General features: G+C 40.7%; 1 protein-coding gene across 1 annotated transcript; it reads right to left on the minus strand.

Annotated features, from left to right (window-relative positions):
- Positions 1-5,788: 5,788 nt before the first annotated feature.
- LOC119725056 (latrophilin-like protein LAT-2) lies at positions 5,789-12,721 on the minus strand. Its single transcript, XM_038196420.1, has 11 exons — positions 12,690-12,721; positions 12,124-12,346; positions 11,131-11,240; positions 10,397-10,496; positions 9,727-9,880; positions 8,909-8,975; positions 8,099-8,159; positions 7,671-7,756; positions 7,118-7,250; positions 6,495-6,536; positions 5,789-5,950 (listed from the first exon to the last, which is right to left on the minus strand). Exons 1-11 carry the CDS (start codon positions 12,719-12,721, stop codon positions 5,789-5,791), a joined length of 1,170 nt encoding a protein of 389 aa, XP_038052348.1.
- Positions 12,722-20,407: the final 7,686 nt, after the last annotated feature.

The raw sequence follows: 20,407 nt of genomic DNA on the forward strand, positions 1-20,407 counted from the left end.
GGTTAACATTTTCGTTGAGTCTGATGAACAAACGATGTGGTGGGTACAGTTAGTGGTTTCGTTAGGATGCTCAATTAATTCAACTCTCTTTTAAGAAACATTCCTAATTTGTAAGCCTTTGAAGCTGGAGAGAGTTACTCTTGCTCACTGTTTAGATCGTAACAACAATCTGTGACTTTTTCTCCCTCAAATGTGAGTCGTTTCACCTAAAGGGTATCTCGGAATCTGCCTAGTTTAATTTGTACGACAACCACAAATGTTGATACACTGATGACGACTTACACATGCACTAAACATGTACATTTTGTATCAAAATGACAATGTTCTCAAAAATCTGTGAATCGGAAACAAGTGGTCACGATCCGCATCAAAATGTATGTGTCCAGCTTTACCGTCAGAGCGTTTTTGAGAGGCTGCAAGAAGCACAATATTTCACTGATAGTCTATGGCCATGCTCGTATCAGGAAACACCTTATACTAATTTCACGTACGAAGATAAAACTACAGCCGTCAACAATCACTACAATGCCAATGAGTTCCTGTTAGCTCACTGTCGGCAGCTGATGCTTCGTGTGGCAGCCTACCCGTTACCACCTTCCTTTATTGGATGTGGACACTCTGTGGCTTATGGAAGTGTTTTTTTAATGAAAGATGTCAGGAGACGATTGATAATGCGAAACTGTTTATTATCTGCATCTCTGATTGTCACTCATTGAGCTACAAGAGACTACCTTCTTTATCAATACGGTAAACAATAACCAATGATTCATTTCGTATATAACCATTATTCATAAATACCTCAGACAGTTTAGCTATTCCTATTGGTCGAGAGCCCGTCACGTGGCCGGTCTTAAACGGATGATAAAGACATGGCTAGCTGGTCTGAAACACTTTTCAAGTGTCACAATAAAATGTGGACTCCTAAAAATTCAGTGCCTCTTACCGTTTCATTGGTTGAACGTTCACAATCCTCACGTAGGCATGCGCAACACTACCAGTGAGTCATAATTTTATAGTTCAAAATTCCAAACGCAACGCCCCAGGTGCGTTCTGCGCGACATCGCGCAGAACATGCCACGCGCGCGTCAATCGCCATAAAAGGTTTGTTTACATCTTACTCGCCAGCTGAACACTCCATTATTTTGCCAGAGGGATGTTTCAAAAAGCATGAAGTGAACTTGTTGAACAAAATCGGGATTTTTTAACGAATTATTTGATATTTTTTAACCGAAAAGGTATTTATGAATGGGAATAAATATGTGCTCGGTCGGTATTTATCACTCCGTTTAAGACCGCTTAGAGTCTGGGTGCTGATAATTACCCTCGCCTCCGGCTCGGGTAATTATCAGCACCCCTACTCTAAGCGGTCTTAAACGGAATGATAAAAACCTCTCGAGCACACATTTATTCCCTTAATTAAGTTTTCTAACGCATCATATAAAATCGTCGTTATAACGTTTAATGAAACTTTAATGAGTTATTTGTTTGTAGGCTTGCGTGTGTCTTTGTGCGTTTGTTTCTGCATTCAATAAGGGACGTATAGGGTACAATAGGGTCCCTAATTCCCGAGAGGTCCACAATTTGGATTTGTGTACACAACATATGGGTGATCTTCCTAAAAAGTTAGAACAAACACAAGAGGGACAATAGGGGTCCCCGATTGCAGGCACATGCACACTTGTATGAGTGTGAGGATTCAACCATCAAGCAGTCTTCAAAATGTGAGTTTAGATGGGTATTACACAAAGCGGGCCTTTATATATACGGGTTGGTTGTCTTCACAAAGCTTATCAATACTTACCTCTGATGCTGTTCTCCATGTTGTGTACGATGTTCTCCATGTTGTGTACGACTACCCTTCACCCGAGTTGGTACCTGTGCCTGTCACCGGTATTAATTACAAGTAGAAAAGATCCGAAAAGGGGCCAATCTCTACTTGATGAAAGAGTTGGGCTCTTCCTTATGTTCACTATCATACCGTACATGTATTGCCTCCCTTAACATAAGCGTACATCTTTCTGATTTTACCGGATCACCCCATCACCGCTACGGTTGTTTCACCGATTGGGTTAGACCGCAAATAGTTATCCCAGAGGCGGATCCAGGGTTTTTCGCATGGAGGGGGTGGGGTTCATCAGCAAATCATTCTGAAATGTACACAGCTGTTTTTTTTTCTCTACGGGGTGGAGGGGGGTGGGGGGAGGTGTGGGGGTGGGGGTGACTCGTACCGTACTTTCAATGGGGGCGCTGTTCAAATCCGAAGGTTATTAACACTAATAACAGAATAGTGTACAACTATCCCCTATTAAACCAAGCTGGCTCCGTCCGTGTTTTGTGCACAGTCACACATTATTCACAGTATACCTTTGTTTATGGTATATATACCACGCGCGAGTAGTACTAAAAAATGTCCTTATATGAGAATTAGTGGTGGGCGCGTGGCGTGTACTGCGCGATGTAGCGCAAAACGCGGCGGTTCCGTTATAGTTTGAATCTTGGACTATGAAATACGGACTAATTGGTAGTTTTGCGCAAAAGTGAAGATTGTGATAGTTCTACCAATCTAATGGAAATGGTAAAAGGGACCAGATTTCGTAGGAATCCTAAAATCATGTGACACAACAACAAGTGTTTAAAAGCATTTGATGTTTTATCAACCGCTTAAAAAACCACGTGACGGGCTCTCGACCAATAGGAATGGCTAAACTGTATCAGGTATTTACGAATAAGGGAATAAATATGTGCTTGGCCGGTTTTAAGCAAGTACGATTGTAACTGGCTAGGGGCCTGGTCGACGAGTTGGTATTAAACGTACTTTTTCATAAGTGCATTTGGGTCAACAATACAAAATAAGTAAAACAAATCCACACATTTTAATCAATTTTGTATAACGTTTTTACCTGTGTTGTAAATCACTGTTCTAGCCATGGTTATGGTGTGTGCCTCGTGTGCGAAGTGCAACCAATCTCCATATATGGAAATTGGCGGTCGCCGATTATACCGCGCGATGCAGGAATAAGTGTTTAAAACCAACTGGCGTTTTATCAGCCGTTTAAAGGCCAACTTTGGATTTTATACCCACGACTGATGGTGTTAAAGTATTTCAAAACCTCAGAACATGTTAATCACTGAATGGCATACGTATAATTAGTTAAATGCCGCCATTGCTAAATATTTATACGATCGGTGGCTTTGAGGATAAACTGGTTGAGTATTGGCGAGATTATCCTTGTTTGTCGGTCGCATGTTTTTAAAGAGGGGGTAATCGCCAGCAGGCTTTACAAGAAATCGCAAAACATGAACAGAGAATGTGCTTATATTATATAAATTTTTTTGAGCTCAGCACTTAGCTCAGGTTGACCGCACACGGTGATATTTTTGTAAGCTACGAGCTAAGCAAACGGCGTCAAATGACATTTTGCTCATCACGTAGCTCTCGTGCCTGGCGGGCATAATACATTTTAATTTCAGGGTGTTGAACTGTAGTCAAGCCATTGAAAATTAACCCAATTCCAACTTCGTGGACTTCTAATACATCTAAACATTCAGGCGGGTCTCTCCTCTTAAATACAGCCACAGCAAGTTTAACCCTAAAAGGGCCGGGAGCGGAATCCCCCCTTCAACATTTTCCGCAATAGCGGGGAAAAAACGCAAACCGAGCTGTTGTAACTTTTTGCCTTGAGCCTTGCGCATCTTTTAATACCAAAAACATAACAATCGGACCACGGGTTGTAGCGCAGCGAAAAAGTTTCAGGCGCTACGCGCCGTGAAAACTGAATTTTCCCATATACGTCGTGTACAAAGAGCAGTATCGCCATTCGTCTATATATTAATTAGCCATAATTTCAAAACACTTTGACCTATTGTCATGAAATTTATTGGATAAAATTATGTTTATGGAGAGTTGCTCTATGCATGTATCGAGTTTCAAAATTGTTCGTCACTCGATGGCCGAGATCTTAGGGTAAGGGGGCGGGAGCGGAATCCGCCCCCGGCTGAGAGATGGTTAAAAACCCGGCCCTTTTAGGGTTAATACACAATTTTGCATTTAAGTTGGGGGTCGCTACCCGTAATACATACAAGGACAAGTTGCACAATATAAGTCTGACAATTAAATATTCACAATACTTTTAATTCGAAAAGTGACACCAACATAATACATGCAATTACTGTAGAAGTAGGGCGCTTGTTACCTCTCTTTAAAACCATAAGCAAAAAAAAAAAAAGACTGTTATTTCACAAGTTAGATTTGAACGTTTTGATACTCGAATGCTATTCAATAAAAGTAAACCTTAATTTGCTTAAATTTTAATGGTTATTTTGTTTTTCTTTCTTCCTTTGCAAAAGAAAAGAAAAGAAAAGAAAAGACAACAGCTCTTACAACGGTACGGATGGCTACCCTGTGGATCCGTGCTACATTGGCAAGACAGCTGAAGGTCTAAGCGGTGCTGTGTAAAGGGTTCTGTCTTCCTGTATTCCTTCACCATCGAGTACACCATCATTGCCGGTGCCATGGCCTACATCATGTGGCAGAACATCGGGCGACGGGTGCACCATCCACACAAGGAGCAACCCTTCGTCAGTTCAACTTCAGCTTCGAGTGCGGTCTGCTGGTTTGCGTGCTCTGTACCATGTGTGGTGTCATCATCCTGATCCTTAACATCATCTATATGGGAGACTACGAGAAGCGAGACCAGAGCTTCATGTCCTACCGTGGCTACCGGGTCTTCCTGAATCTTGTCTGCATCATCGCCTGTATAGGGGCCTTTTTTGGGATCCACAAAGGCGGCTGGCAGCAGGACCATCATTCAGGCCCGGTGCATCGGGTAGACGCGGCGCTGCTGCTCATCTGCGTGGGCGGCAGCCTGCTACAGAGCACCTACACCTTCGTGGCGGCCAATTCCTCCCTCGGACAGCTGCACGCTGGTCTGGTTTTCTTCGATGACTTCTCGCACATCATCCAGACGGTGCTGCAATGCGTGCTGATCCTGGAGTCCATGCACCGCAAGCCGCCGGCCGACTTCCGCCATACTCGTACCAAGCAGCTTCTCATGTTCCTGCTGGTGGCCAACATCACTTGGTGGCTGATCAGCACCTACGAGTTGAAAGGAGGCTACGACCTGTACGCCTTGGAGAACGGCTTCTACGGAGCCACCAGTCCTAGTATGTCATCTTGCATCTCGCGGCGCCCTTGGAGATCCTCTTCCGATTCCACTCCACCGCGTGCTTCTTCGAGGTTTGGAATTTGGCGGGCGTGGACGCTAATGCCGGGCAACACCACTAGGGGGCGCCCTGATGCTGTGGCCGCATTTGGTAGGAAATGGAGGGCGAGGCCGCCATGCGTTGCCATGTAACAAGCGATTATTTGAAATATCTTATGAAGGGAATGAACTGCTTACCAACTCTGCAATAAAAAAAAGACTAGGCCAATTGCGCTCTTAAAGAGGTTGTGGAATGTTCGAAGACATTTCTGTCATTTTTCGTTGAAGTTTTGAAGTTTGTTTCATAAAGCAAAAGTCATGCAAATAATAATATACTGAGGAGCCTCTCGCATGAAGCAAATATCTTGCATACTAGGGGCATGTCTAATGAATTACACACCACGCACCATGCACTTATTCTAATTGCCAATTAGTGAAATACCACAAAGATACTAAATCAGACATGCCCTTCACAATGAGACAAATATCATGCAAATAGATGAGAAAGTGTTAAAAGAAAATACCACACAAATACCTATAACTCTGAGAGGCCTGAGAAAACATATCTACTAACTCTAAGAACTCTTTCACTCGATGGTCGCACAATTTTTCCTGGCATCCTTGTCGGCATCCTTCTCGGTGTCTTTCTCGACTCCGTTGGAGGAGGTCGACATCATGAGATCAAATGACATCTGCGGATTGACACGGCGTTTGAATCGGCGCCGGAAGCGACCGAATGCTTGTTTGACCTTGGCACGTGGCACGTGGGTCGAAACGGTCGGTTGGCGTGAAAAACAAGTGAAGAGTAATTGGAAGAGAAGAAGTGACCAATTGAAAAGTTGTCCTTAAAATGTTGCATGTATGCACGTTTCGGATTATAAACCTTTGTGGTACCGGAAGCGTATTTTTTTTGCAGCATACATCGTATTTTAAACAATCACATAAGTGGTGACATATAAACTGCTTATACGCGTAAAATAACATGCGAAAGGTTGTGTTTGTGTTTTCCGTCGGTTGCCCGTTCATATGACGTCACATGACACATGGTAATTACTCATCATGTGTGTATGCACCTAGCTAGGGCAAATGTCTAGAGACATTACGTAGGTGTGTAGGTCTAACTTCAAACGATGGCGGAGAGTCAGGATTCAATATGACATTTGTTGGACTACGTGAACGCAGAGCCTTTCTAAAGAGCAATTGATGACGTCATGATGCTGACAATTGGTATAATGGTTTCATGGGACCGATTCAGATCTTATTTATGTTATTGATGTATTGGTAAGAACTCACCTCTTCCGTGTTCAGACAGTACAAGAAAAAGACGAGCACGCCCTAGAGGGTGACACAATAAGGAGGTGACATTGTGTATTTTACAGACTGGGAAAGGCTAACACCGAAGAATCGAAATAGATTTGAGATACAAAACGGAAATTGAAATGTCAAAACAATACAACAAATACCAGCGTTTTTCTTACTGACCGATCACCGAGCTTGTATGCCATGGTCGGTTTGAATTCAAAACTGCAGCGGAAAGGTATCTATTTATATTCAGTGATAATAGAAGTACCAAGCGTCTACTCGTGTTCGCGGGTCACTCAAGAACATGGTTTTAAATTTGCCCCATGAGTCGGTAGATACGTTTTGTCTGCGAAGGTTGAAACCAATAAGGAAAGATTTCCATATCTGGCCATCACTAATTGTCCCCTTCAGTGACCTATCAGCCATCAGAAAGTGCTAACATGTCCTAAAAGGTCAAAATGAGCAAGGAAAATATTGGTATTTATTGTGAATAAATTTCCAGACCAATCTCAGTAATACTAGAGTTTGTGCACATGATGACAATTAAGTGATGGCCAGATATGGGAATCTTTCCACTAATTATACTTGCGAAATTGCATCAACTGTTGAGTTACCTGTGATGAGTTCAGAATGACGAACAAGTAGTAGAAGATGAGGTTGACGCCATCAGCGGCATTGACCCCGAGACCAAACAGCCAGGTGTATCCCATGAGCGGCAGGACGATCAACAGCGCCCTCACTACAACCCTAGGGGTCAAAGGTCAAACTGGCTCGTTCAACAGCTTATTTTAACTTAATGATCGCAACCGTGTTTCCTTATTTCTAAGCAGATGTTACCCTTGGAAGTATCGCAATTTGTACAAATGAGAATTTTCGTAGAGTCCATCCCATAGAAATCGATTTCAGCATGTTTGGGTTTATAGCAATTCAAGCTATGTCCAGACGTGATATTTCAGTGGCAGATCTGTGGGGTGGGGTAGGAAACACCCCCCCCCCCCCCCCCCGTTCAGCCGCTGACTTATGGTATGATACCAGTAAAATGGGGTCAAAAATACTAAATATATGCTACAGGTATTTATATGTATTTAAAATATTTTTTTAATCTCTCTCTGATAAAATTTGCTCTGTCTACTGCAACAGACGTCCACGTGTTATTTTATATATCACCTTATTTTGTCGAATTCTGTCCTGCTTTTCACAATCTTGAGTTTCACCAGCGACTCCAACACGAAGATCAAAAAGATCAGGTTCACCTAAAATATGACATCAAGCAAAATTTATTATGGATTCACTAATCATCTTTGTGTGTATTAAACGGTAAATAATCCCCGTTTTATGCATGTAAGTTCAACCCGCTTTTCAAATAAACATAGGAAACAGAATAGCTGAATTGAATTGACACATTACATTCTGTAGGAAACACACGAAATCATGTTATATTTATTGAATCATATTTGCGAGAAATTTACACAGCAACATAGGCTTACATAAAAGGCAAACATCTATCCTTTTCCGTGAATAGTTCAGAATTTGGGCTCGTTGGATTAATCACAATCAAAAGTACTCCTTTAATTTGAAATTTGAAAACATCTTACCGCGACAACGAAGATGACTGGGGCAATAAATGCCCAGGTTGTTTGTCCAATTAGCCAGCATCTACGAGACAAAGAAATCGTTATTCTGAAGGGGGTTTTCTTAAGAGGATGAACTGTCTGAAAGAAATGGGTACAGAATGTCTTTACCTCATTTTAATTACACATTCTGTCGTGGAACATTTGCAAAGGCAAGGAAGGATACAGTAATATTTTCTTTGAGGATTCACGAAAGTACCCTCCGTAACTGTACACCTACAACTATACAGTTGCTCTACCCAAGCTATTAAATATATTCACTTTTTTTCTCTCCCAAATTTTTTTTCGATTTGAATGTTAGATTTCAACGTAAAATAAATGTTGTTTTTTCCTATTTGGTATGTTTTCGACCTTCTAAAAATACGTGTTTATTTTGAGTTTCATTTGCGCCAATGACAACACAATTAAAGATATGCTGCAATTATCGCGGGCCTCAAACAATCTCAAATCTGTAGAGTATAAATTTTTCATATCTTAACGTTGGCGGATTTTTTTTTTGCGATGACTCATTAAAAGTCAATAACTTTTGTATTGCTTTAAAAACGAGCAATAATAAAAAAAAAGTAAATCGTGGTGAAACTCGGAAAAAACAACAACAACATGAGGGAAGCACCTTAATGAATATGCATCATCATAAATGAGAATATGCATGATTTGTAAATGGTTGAACAAATTGGTGGGTGAAAAAAACATCTGAAAGAATTAGAAAACGTGTTGTTGTTTTTGAAAACGCTAAGTGTTGACTGTTCTCGGCTCATCTTTAAGAGATTTACTTTTTCTTTTGACCCATAATCCTCCGCAGCTACAGCGAAAGTGATTGCCACTACAACGGCTGGCACGCCTAGAAGACGAGAAAAGAAAAAGAAAACACTTAATCAATTGAATATTAAAGTGTCTTCAAAATAGTAAAAAAGAGAGTAAAGTTTGTCACGAGCCAATGTGGCCCATCAGGCCGGCGTTTATCTCCGGTTTCAATCGCATGAAACGACTGCGGTTATTTCTACTCCCCCTGGATGTTATGCTAGTCCAACGCAGTAGCTTACTCCCCAGCTAATGCCGGTACCCATTTATACTCCTGGGTAAGGGGGTTGACGTGGCTTGCCCAAGGACACAACATATGGCCAGCAGCTGGATTCAAACCCCTGACCCTCTGATCCTGAGTCACAAACCCAAACCACTAGGCCACACACCCCCACAAAATAAGGTGGTATTTAATCAGTGATTTAGTCCAGACATTTTTCAAAGACCTTAACCGGATGCTCATAAAATGTAAGATCTGAGCCCAGCACGAATGAGCCAAAACTCGCAGTAATTTGATTTTTCAAAGACAAATCAGTTGGGTTGTTCATCGTATGTTAATGTAGGGTTGAAAGTTATCATTTAATTGGGGAAATGAATCTCAAAAGGTCCTGCGAAGATGTCGGTGCAATGTAATGTCTTGAAAACGCGTTTTTAGTTGGCATAGGATGTTGACTCAAAATTCTGATTCCTTCAACTCCGACTGAAAAATTTGGTCTCTGAACAAAGGCTGCGATCAACAAGCAACCATGAAATCCAAGAAGCGCTGAGGTTGCCGCCGCATATGCACTCACCCCAGCCGGGCAGCATGAGCTTCCAGGGCCTAAGCCGCCGATGAAACACAAACTTGGCACTGACAACGAGCAGGGCGCCCTCTACCAGCATCCAGCTGAACGAAGCCAGCAGGAAATAGTGCAGCAGGACCGCGGCAACTCTGCAGCCTGTTGTCTGAGCTGCAGAGACACAATCATGAATAATGCATGAGATGAATAATGCATGAGATTGACAAAGAGCAGGCCGCCCTCTACCACCATCCAGTTGTACAAAGTCAGCAGGAAAGAGTGCAGCAGGACCGCGGCAACCCTGCAGCCTGTAGTCTGCAGAGACACAATCTTGAATAATGCACGAGATGAATAATGCATGATTGACAAAGAGCAGCGCGCCCTCTATCAACATCCAGTTGAACGAAGCCAGCAGGAAATGACTTGCTTGAATAATTAGTATCCCCTAGCAGTTAAGACTAGTTTAATACCCCCTGCAAAGAAGCCTTGGTAGAAAACACTTTCTTGAAGGAGAAATAAAAACACTTTCTTGAAGGAGAAATAGACAGTTTGAGAACAAATGGACGATACACAAAAAATCGTTCAATGCAGAAACATCGTTCAATGCAGAAACCATAATCATGTAAAATTAACACTGTGATCAAGGATGGTGTTTTGTGACTTAGTTGTCAGTGAAACTCACGTCTGACACAGCGTCGATTCCCGTCAGAAAGACGAGCTGGGATATGAGCAAGGCGACGCACAGGTTGGTATGGACCATTCCACGCTCCGTCTTGTACATCCTTTCCATTCACAAATTAAAAAAAAAAAAGAACGAGTGGAATCCAAACCAAGTTTTGTTTGACTCAGAATATCAAATTACACTCGGGGCCAAAATGACCTAGGCCAAATTCATGGAGCTGCTAAGCATAAAAATTTGCTAAGCACAAAAAAGGCTTGGCTTATAAATGCAGGTTACCAGCCAAAACTCCATGTCATTTTCATGCTCAGTAAACAACAGCTGAATACCAATCACAATATACATCACATGGAAATTGGTTGGTAATCCTGTTTTTGCTAAGGATGACTTTTCATGCTAAGCAAATGTCTGTGCTTAGCAGCTCCATGAAATCGACCCCGGGAACCCGGGTTAAGTGACCTTTATACTGATCAGGGTCAAAATTAATCTTTTCCAGGTAGAACTGGCACTTCTCTGGTTTTATTTTCCAACCATTTTGATCCAGAAATCACGGCAAAATTAACATCTTGTCCAAAACAAAGGAAATATTTTGACCTATAACAGTATTGGGTCAAAATGCATGACCAGGATTCCGGGTGAAATCTGACATTTATTGGCTGTCGGCCACGTCAGAGATATAATATCTCGACTGCAACTTTGATTTGATTTTGTTCTATCAAGAAAATCACTTTGCTCACCCAAAGAGTGCGTAGATGACCAGCATTAGGGTCAAGCAGAGAATGGAGAGAGAGCCTCCGAGGATGGATAGAATAGTCAAGGCTTTCTCGTCGGCCTTAGGTATAGGGACCTATCAAATAAAGACATCTGCGCGTTAGAGACTGTGGCGTGTCAGTTCGGCTGTACCTGTAAGCAAAGAAAGCTAGCCCCTGCTGCATAATCGAAAGTATTACCGGAAAAAAGATACCTTACGGTTTAATAAATGCAATGTGTAAGAAATTCCAATAAGCATGTATGCGCACAAACAAAACCCTTTCAATAACCCCATTTTTTAATATTTCACTTTCCAAAACGTCTTACTTTACTATTATCGGCATTAGGACTTGTTTTAAACAACTTGCGACAGCAATTTTTTTTAACAGAAATGGTAATTACAACAAGTTAGGGAGACACTATGTCTCCCTAAAGACCAAAGTCTCCACTGTGTTAAATAACTTACTAGAAAGTGTCTCCTTTAGAAATCATTTGTTATTATAAGCCTAGCCCCGAGGAAAATCGAGTAAAAAAAGTGCAAAAGCGGGTGGTGAAATCACAGTCGTTTTGCACCTCATTCTCTACTTAGCAAGTTCAAACCAATGCATGGAAAACACCGACTCTATCAACTCGCTCTATACTGGTTTACCTGACGAGAAAGTATTTCCAAGACAATAGCTAGTATTCTTTGCTTTAGGTCGATTTCAACAACAGAGGAAAGCAAATTATAATTTGTATTTTTTTGAGAAAACACCATATATACACAAAATAAAAGTGAAGACTGCAAATGCAGCTTCAGCAATGTAGAACAGACAACAGAAGCCAAATTGTTTACTTTTCTCTGAAACTGTTATAGAAAATAATTTGCAAACTCTTTCCATAACCAACATGATTGATACTTTTTGGGTAAAATGAATCTGATCAATAAGTTGAAAGTATCATAATACTAGACATCGTGAAAAGCTCGTTTTTAAACTTACCGCATTTGTATCCAGCTGCATGAGTACGGCGAAGTTGGTCAGGTGATCACATGAGCACGTGGTTGAATTGGTTAAATTGGCGCCCTCATTGGTCACACTGCATCCCTCACCGGACCACACCCCCGCAAAGGTCTCGTTGGAAACAGAATAATCAATAATACAAATGAAACAGAAATATACCCACGATTGAAGAATACCAAGACTTAAATATTGATTTTCAATTCTTCATGCCAATCGGGCAACAAAACAAAACAAAACAAACAAACAAACAAACAAACAAAATTACAGGCTACTTTGCTCGCAATTTAATTGGGGGGTTCAAATTCTCTCTTCAATTGCATGGGGAATTGTGTGGAATCCGGATTTTTATAGAAGCTTAAATTTCCTGAGTTATTCGTGTACGCTTTGAAAACCAAAGCCAGACACGTAGTCCTAAAAAAGCTTGTCATGGAGCTGAAAGAATACTACTGAATGGCCAGTCATAAGGACGTCGTTTCATGCATCGGATACAATATGCCTAATTGAAATCATGCAGCCAAATTTAAGCTAACTCTACCGGTACTTACTTGTCTAGAATCTTCCAAAATACACAGGCCATTGTGGCGTTTTCAGGGACGACCTATACGGATGGAAAGGATTGACAAAAAAAAATGCAGAATAATGTTTATCTTTTATTTTAAAGAAAAAACAACATTATAAAAAAACTGCATACAAGTAAGCTAGAATACAAAGAGTGAGTGAAAAGGTATGTGGGTCCTTTAGGCCCATAGCGCGCTCGTACCTGAGAGCATTTATACAGAGTGGTAATGAATCACCAATGCGTCTAATCAAGCATACCACAGAGCAACAGACCTGCCATAAGACATTACGTCAGATGCAATGTATCTATGGGTGGCTGGAGGCCCTTGAACAGTAAAATCTGTTTGAAAAGCCAAATTGGATTTTTCTTTCAAAATCAGTTTTCCCGATGCAACAACGACTGTACAATCTCATGTGATGCGCATTTTATTTAGGTTCACGTGCCATCTTAGGTGTATTTTTATGGTATTTGTTTTATGTTAAACTAGCGAATTTTTTCATCAACAAACAAAGTACGATCGTAAGCGCGCACAAAGGCAAAGTGACTAGGCACCTGATAATAAGTTTAAAAATTGAACAAAGAAATTGACTGGACGCGGTTTGAACCTTCCACCTCTGCATGGGTCACCGTTCCGGACATTCAGAATAATAATTTGCCCCTCCCCTTAAAATACTGCGCGTCTGTAATCCCCTTGAATAACACATTCCCAGAGTCCCCCTCCATCACCATCCTGATTTAAGTACACATATTTTAATTACACTTTTAATGGCAGGTGGTGCACTCCGTAGTTTCACATTTACACAACATGGTGCGGACGTGACTATGCCCTTTCATACAAGTTGATCAACCTTGAACAACTTGTAACACACAGAGAATTCAGTGTTTTGTTCATATTTTTGTGTTCATAGTACATTTATTTTCCACAATGTCACATATTTAAGTATTATAAATGAATAAAACAGGTTAAAGACAAATGGTTGATCTGTACAGGAACCTATACTAGGAAGAAAAGCTTGTAATCGTAGGCCACTTATATTTTAAAGTTGCTAAATTTTAAATACACAAAACAAACAGTAGACAAGGACAATATCTACATGTACTTGTTTACGTCGATGACGGGCAAAATTTTTAACCTTGAACTCTATGGTGCGTTACGTACTGCGTTATGGCAAAACAGCACTGTGTTTTTCCGGGTTTGAGAAAAATGAGAAATAATTCCATAGCCATTGTGGATTTCATGAAGAGCTCTGGATGAAAATGATTCGTTGACAGATTCAGACTGTGTTTTCAACAACCACCTGAGTCAATTATGCAAAGGTAGGCATATCATACGGAAGAGTAATAGAAAGAGGAATATGTCTTTGCAAATGGGGGTATACAAAGACATTTCACGTAGGTCTATCCGCCTACTAATTTCTAGCTCTATACTGGAGACCTAAATATACAATGACGCAGGCTTTTCAAACTACGGCTGGTTTGGTTACATTGTGGTGGGGGTTGAGAAAGCAAACGTATTAAGACTTAAAGACGAAATGATTTTGAAATGACGATTATCATGAGATATCCGACATTAAAGGACCCAGGTAATGGTTTCTTTCAATGTAATTCTTGAAATGTACTTTGTGTTCCATCATATAAAGTCCCCTTCATTAATTATTTCATACTGTAATTTTAAGGGCGTTTTGGTTTTTGTTATGATAATTACAAATGCCATACTCACGAACGAATCTGTGATGTCATTTCAGAAAGAAATTTCAAAGAAGCAATCTGTTTCAGCATGGAAAGTCGAAAGGATTGTAGGGGCTTGCATTGCTTTGTTTTTCTGCTTTCAGTGATTCATTGTTAATCAGGAAGACAATGAGAAAACAAATGTCAAAAATAAGCAGAATTTTGGCTTCACACTTTTTAGAGAAAACTCTATGAAAAGTGCGTTCATATTAAGTGGCCCGTGCAATCTTTTACGCTTGAAATATCAAACTTAGTTAAAAAAATTTGCAAAATATGGAACTTTTCCTCAGTTGTCAACTGTGTAAAAATGTACACTGTGCATTTTCTTTTGTCAAAAAAGGATCACAAGACACCGGACAGGCCGGACACCTTCTGCCTCAACTGTCTGGATGAGGTGTTGAGCAAACAGCAGCCGAGTACGGGCAAGATCACATGCCCGGTCTGCAGGAAGGAAACCCCGGTGCCAGATGCTGGCTTGCCCGGTCTACTCGATTGCTTCTTCTTGAGTTCCCTGGTGGATGAGATCAACCAGCAGGAGCTGTCGCTGGAGACCCAGCAGCAAGCAACGACTTCACCGACCTGAGACGAATGCGAGATAGGATTTTGCGATGCCTGCTGCCGATAGGATTTTAGCATGAGTCCGCGCTCTAAGATCGTTCTATCGGATTGCGAGGAATAGTGCACGGTGGCTCACAGACGCACTAAGACACATCGGGTCACACCGGTTGAATATCTGCAGCAGAAGGACGTTTCTTCTGCAGATTTCTGAAAGACGCGTTTGCCGAGATGGCAGACAATCAGCAACCAGGAGAGGCATCTTCAATGCGAGAAAAAGTAAAGCATGTCTTGCAGAAGTTTTCGAAGAGCAAACAGGAATTCGAAGCTAAAGAAGAATTGGTTAAGAACGTTAGAAACAGACTGGAAATAATGGTGACCCGGGCCCGGAGTGCGATTCACGCTAAAGAGGAAGAAGAGATTGCCAAAATCAATAACAAGGCTCGACTTCTCAGAGACAAGGTCACTGAAATTCGCAAAAAGAGAGAGGATGAGTTTGTTAAAGTACAAACCAATAATAATGAGAAGATGGAACGAGCAAAGGAGATAAAGACAAGGCTGACTCGGTTGATAAAACAAGCTGACGACTCTAAACTTTTGGGGCCAAATGTGATGAACGACCTGGAATTCCAGAGGGATCTGCAGTTTGAAGAAGTGGACCACGGTAAATCATTCATTGGATTCAAAAGCCAAGACGTAGTAAACAATTACGATCTCGGTGAAATACTTCTTGAAAAGAAATGGGAGTTGAAGACCATGTTTACGAAAGTGGAGCAAGGAAACTTCAACTGTGCAATGGGCGTTGGATGCTTCAGCAATGGCGACATTGCTGTTAACGATATCAAAAATAAACGATTGTCTGTATTTACTTCTACTGGACAATACAAAGAACAGCATGATCTGAACGCACCGTACGGTATTGCTGTAATGTCCGATGATCGACTTTTGGCTCATTTTGAAGATCGTGTAGACATTTTCGATACAAGCCATAGGACTAGGCTTGAGTTAATTCGGCACTTAAAACCACCGCAGCAAACGAAAGGCGTTTTGGCCGGCTGTATCACAGCTGACAATAACAATCAAGTGGCGGTGGTTGACAAGAAGACAGGAGTCACGTCTCTCTTCAATCTGGATGATTCTTCGATCAAAGTCATTCCATGTACTAAAATGGTTCCCATCGACATTGCCACAAACAACAAAGGATGTCTCATTTTCGCAATGTATCACGAAGGGGAACTGCGATGCGTAGAACTGAACGGAACGGAGCTGTTCAATGTCAGCACTTCTGTGGACGGAAAGGATGCGAAACCAGTCGGCGTATGTTGTGACGCTGCAGGCGACATCTATGCTACCCTTCACTGTGGTAAAGGCGCAGGGACCGGTGAAGTGCACCACTATGATTCCAATGGGGTCTACCTTCATTGTGTAGCGAAAGAATTGTGGTGTCCATTTGACATTGCCTTTTCCCCACGCGGCGAGCTTGTAGTGGCTGATAAGCAATCGGTCAAGATCTTTCAGGCTACCTGCGATAATGCCAAACCTCAAAGCCCAGTGCTGGCTAGTGGGAGCCCGCGCAATCTACGAGACCAGATTGCTCGAGCCGAAGTCCCCACCTTGGATGCATCCCCTCCCACCCAGCATGGCACATTTAATTGCAGTGTTGGATGTGTGGTTTGCAAGAACCACATCAAGGAGTCCGACTCCTTTTCTGGCCGTTCGTCTCGCACTACTTACAAAACTATTGGTCACATCACTTGCACCACCTCTAGTGTCATATACCTCATTACTTGCAAGGTGTGTGGAAAGCAGTATATCGGCCAGACCGGTCAAACACTCAGGAAGCGTTTCTATGGTCATCGATCGGATGTCAACATCAAGAAAAACTCTGTTGGTATGCACTTCAACCTGCCTGGCCATTCCATTACTGATATGGAATTACAGGGCATAGAATCCTTTGGTCATTGCGAGGACTCAGTTCGTAGGAGCAAGGAGAAAGAGTGGATGAAACTTCTTGGGACTAATTATCCAAATGGACTCAACATCCGATGATGCCGATGATTGTTTCCCTCACAAAACTATACTAAAATTGGCTAAGCCCTGGACTCACATGTTGAAGTTCAGTGAATGGCTGAAAGAGAACAAGCTTACCTGACCTAAGAAAGACCGTTGGAACAAGACAGAATTAAGCTAGTTAACTAATTTCGAGGTTCCCAAAATAGAAGTAGACGGATAGGTGATAGAAATTGTAAATTTTCCCCAAATTCTTGGGTGTTTGGCTTGATACAAACATATAGACTGTACAGATCATGTGGACAAATTGATAAGTAATAGAATAGAATTTTATTGTCATTTGTATATAAAAAACATACATTGAAATTCATTAAAGCTTCAGCTATTATCTTTTATTCAGACTAACCCCAGTGCTCGACAAAGTCTTCATTTATTTTATGGGTTCACGAGTCTGCAAGTGTAATAAGACTGCTCTTTGGGCATTTGATTTGGTTTCTGGGTTGAAGAGTCCACCATTTTAATATTTATTTGAGTTTAATCGAATGTTATAAATTAAATTATATTTTTGTTTTACATCAGTTGGTCAGTCATTAACTGAATCTATTTAAACATTATGCCCCGACCAACTGATTCAGTTTTGATACGGTAATAACCAGTTTACTGCTTATCATTACCATTTTAAGGTTTCACAATATATTGATATACAGTACATGTAATAATCAATTATTTAACCATATATGAAAGTAAATATGCTATTTAGAAATATTTTTTCCTTCTTTGTTATTGAAATGAATGTAAATTTATTCTAGAGCGGTTGAACGGTTTAACAACTTATACCGGTATCTAAGTACTGTTTCAGGGGGGCAAATCCGCCTTAAAATTCAATGGAACCGCTGTATAAAATGCTTATTATCATGTTTTTGATGAACAGCCTCCAGAAAACAATCTTAATGAGAGAGTACAATCTTAATGACCAATGCATTTATGCAGGGATTCACAACTGCGAAAGAATTGACTCGTGTTTTAAAAATGAGATTAATCTTTTCTATATAAAGCGCTAATTCAACTGCATTTCGATTATGGAGGTTTGGAGTCATCGTGGTTTTGGACAGCAAAATCAAATTCAGCAACTACAAAACAGAGCAGTCAGGGCAATATTTATTTTTGCTCCTCATATAGAACACATGCAAATGATTTGCTGGACAAACTGGGGAGGATTAGACTTATAAAACAGAGATTGTCATGCAGCCGTTTCGGTATGTAATACGTGTAATAATTTCTCTCGTATTTATCTTGCTGCATTTGAATACATAAATAGATCATCCTCACAATATACTACGGATAATTTTAATGGGAAAATCTAGGTGACTAACACAAATCTTAAGAAGGGTCAAAACATGTTTTGCAGAGATGCTAAATTATGGAATGACTTGCCAGTTATTGCCAGAAACCAGTCTGACATCAAGTCCTTATAGCAGACTTATTCGTGTATAAATTAAATGTACATTTTATTCGGCCGTGGTTGTTGGGTAATTTTGGTTCGGGGTTGTTACTGCTAGGGTTAGGAAGTGACTTCCTAGGTTGGGATTTTGATCGGGATTTGAGGGTTTCTCTTTGCATGCCAAAATTTTTTTATTTGGTATTAACCTGCTAATCAGGCGTATGAATAATGGTCAGGGCACAACTGGCTCGGAATACACAACAAATTAAACTAGTGAAACAATTATTATAAACGTTTTTTTTTGCAACAGTTTAGTTGATAACGTGCTAACTAAAGTTTACATAGACCAAAACGTTCATAGTTACCAATATTCTTGGTGGTCAAGACATCTTATGAATGATCTCACGACGAAAAAGGCCATGTTATAATGTTGGGAAGATTACAATCAAACAAGACATGAACGAGTATCCCGACAATGTTTTCTGTAAAGATATTCGTGAAATCTATCTGTTTACAGCAAAAAGCATTTCAAGATCAACGTGTAACCGTAGCACCATTAGCACAATAATATGAAAAGGGGGATTATTACGACTCTACAACGATATGTTTCAAGTATTCGAATCAATGTGAAGTGTACTATTTCTGAAAATCATTATGGAAATGAATGTTTGTTAATTGTCTTTCTAATTTAGGATCTGAAGCATTTGTAATTGCTACTTCATTATAAAATGTTGTGTAAAGGGCAAAATACTCTTTTGTGTCTCTTGTATAGGAACGAAGCATAATTCTTACATTGAAAACAATTCTTCATGAGGATGACACAAAAGAGGGTTTTGTTCACACAGAAAGATTAGAAGAATAAGGTGCCTCGAAATAAATTGAATGAGAATATTGTACTTCCGAAAGAGAACGAATAGTTGCTTTAAATATTGCGTTGTTAAGCGCCCCGTGTCGGATTCGACCTGGACTTTTTGATTTGCATTTTGTTTGTTAAAAATGTATTAGGGAAGAGGCGTTAACCTTTAATTTGTCCATTCCCAGCCCGCTGAGAAAGTGGGATTGGCCTACATTAAGGATACACTCCCGTCTTCCTTCAGTTCTTTCATCATTCACGCGGTATTTAGAATCCCCTTGAAGGAAACATTCACAGAGCCCCCTCCCCCGCATATCCCAATATTTTTTGCATAAATAATAGTTAATTAACCGAATCAATGGTGTGTAGGGAACTCCGTAGTTTCCTATCTACACAACGCCATACGCACGTGATATGCCTTTTCATACAAGTTGAACCTTTCAACCTTGAACCCCTGATGCGCTGCTGTGTTGTGGCAAAAATAGCACTGGGTTTTTCCGGATTTGAGAAAAGTGAGAAAAATATCTCTCAATATACGTAGCCATTGTGGATTACATGAAGAGCTCTGGCAAAACTGATTTGCTGACAGCTTCAGATTGTGTTGTCATCAACCACCTGTGCCTGGAATATACACCTCAGTCAATCACGGAGAGGTAGGCACATACATGTACATGTACGTTAGGGTTGAGTTAGAACCAGGAAAATGTCCTCAATAACCAGACAATTGTATAAGGCCAAAATGACATGGACAAATTATGTTGAACGTCATACTGGCTCACACTGGAGACCCAAATACCAATGACGGAGGTTTTGCGAGGCTGGTTTGGAAACATTGTTTTGGGGCTGTAGCATTGAGAAAACAAGCGGCCTAAGACTAAGAACCTTACCTTGAAGAAGCAATTTTGCAATGACGATTAACACGAGAGATCCGACGTTAATGGGCCAAGTACAGGTAATGGAATTTCTTCCAATGCAATCTTTGAAATGTACCTTTGTTTTCCACTTGCTTTTATTAGTAATCTTCATATTGCCATTTTTATTGCCATTATTGTGTCTTTTTGTGTTATGTCATTCAGGGCAGAAACTTCATATCTGTTCCAGCATAAAAAGTCCCCAT

This window comes from Patiria miniata, unplaced genomic scaffold (assembly GCF_015706575.1).
Source record: "Patiria miniata isolate m_02_andy unplaced genomic scaffold, ASM1570657v1 HiC_scaffold_18, whole genome shotgun sequence".
Classification (NCBI taxonomy): Eukaryota; Metazoa; Echinodermata; class Asteroidea; order Valvatida; family Asterinidae; genus Patiria; species Patiria miniata.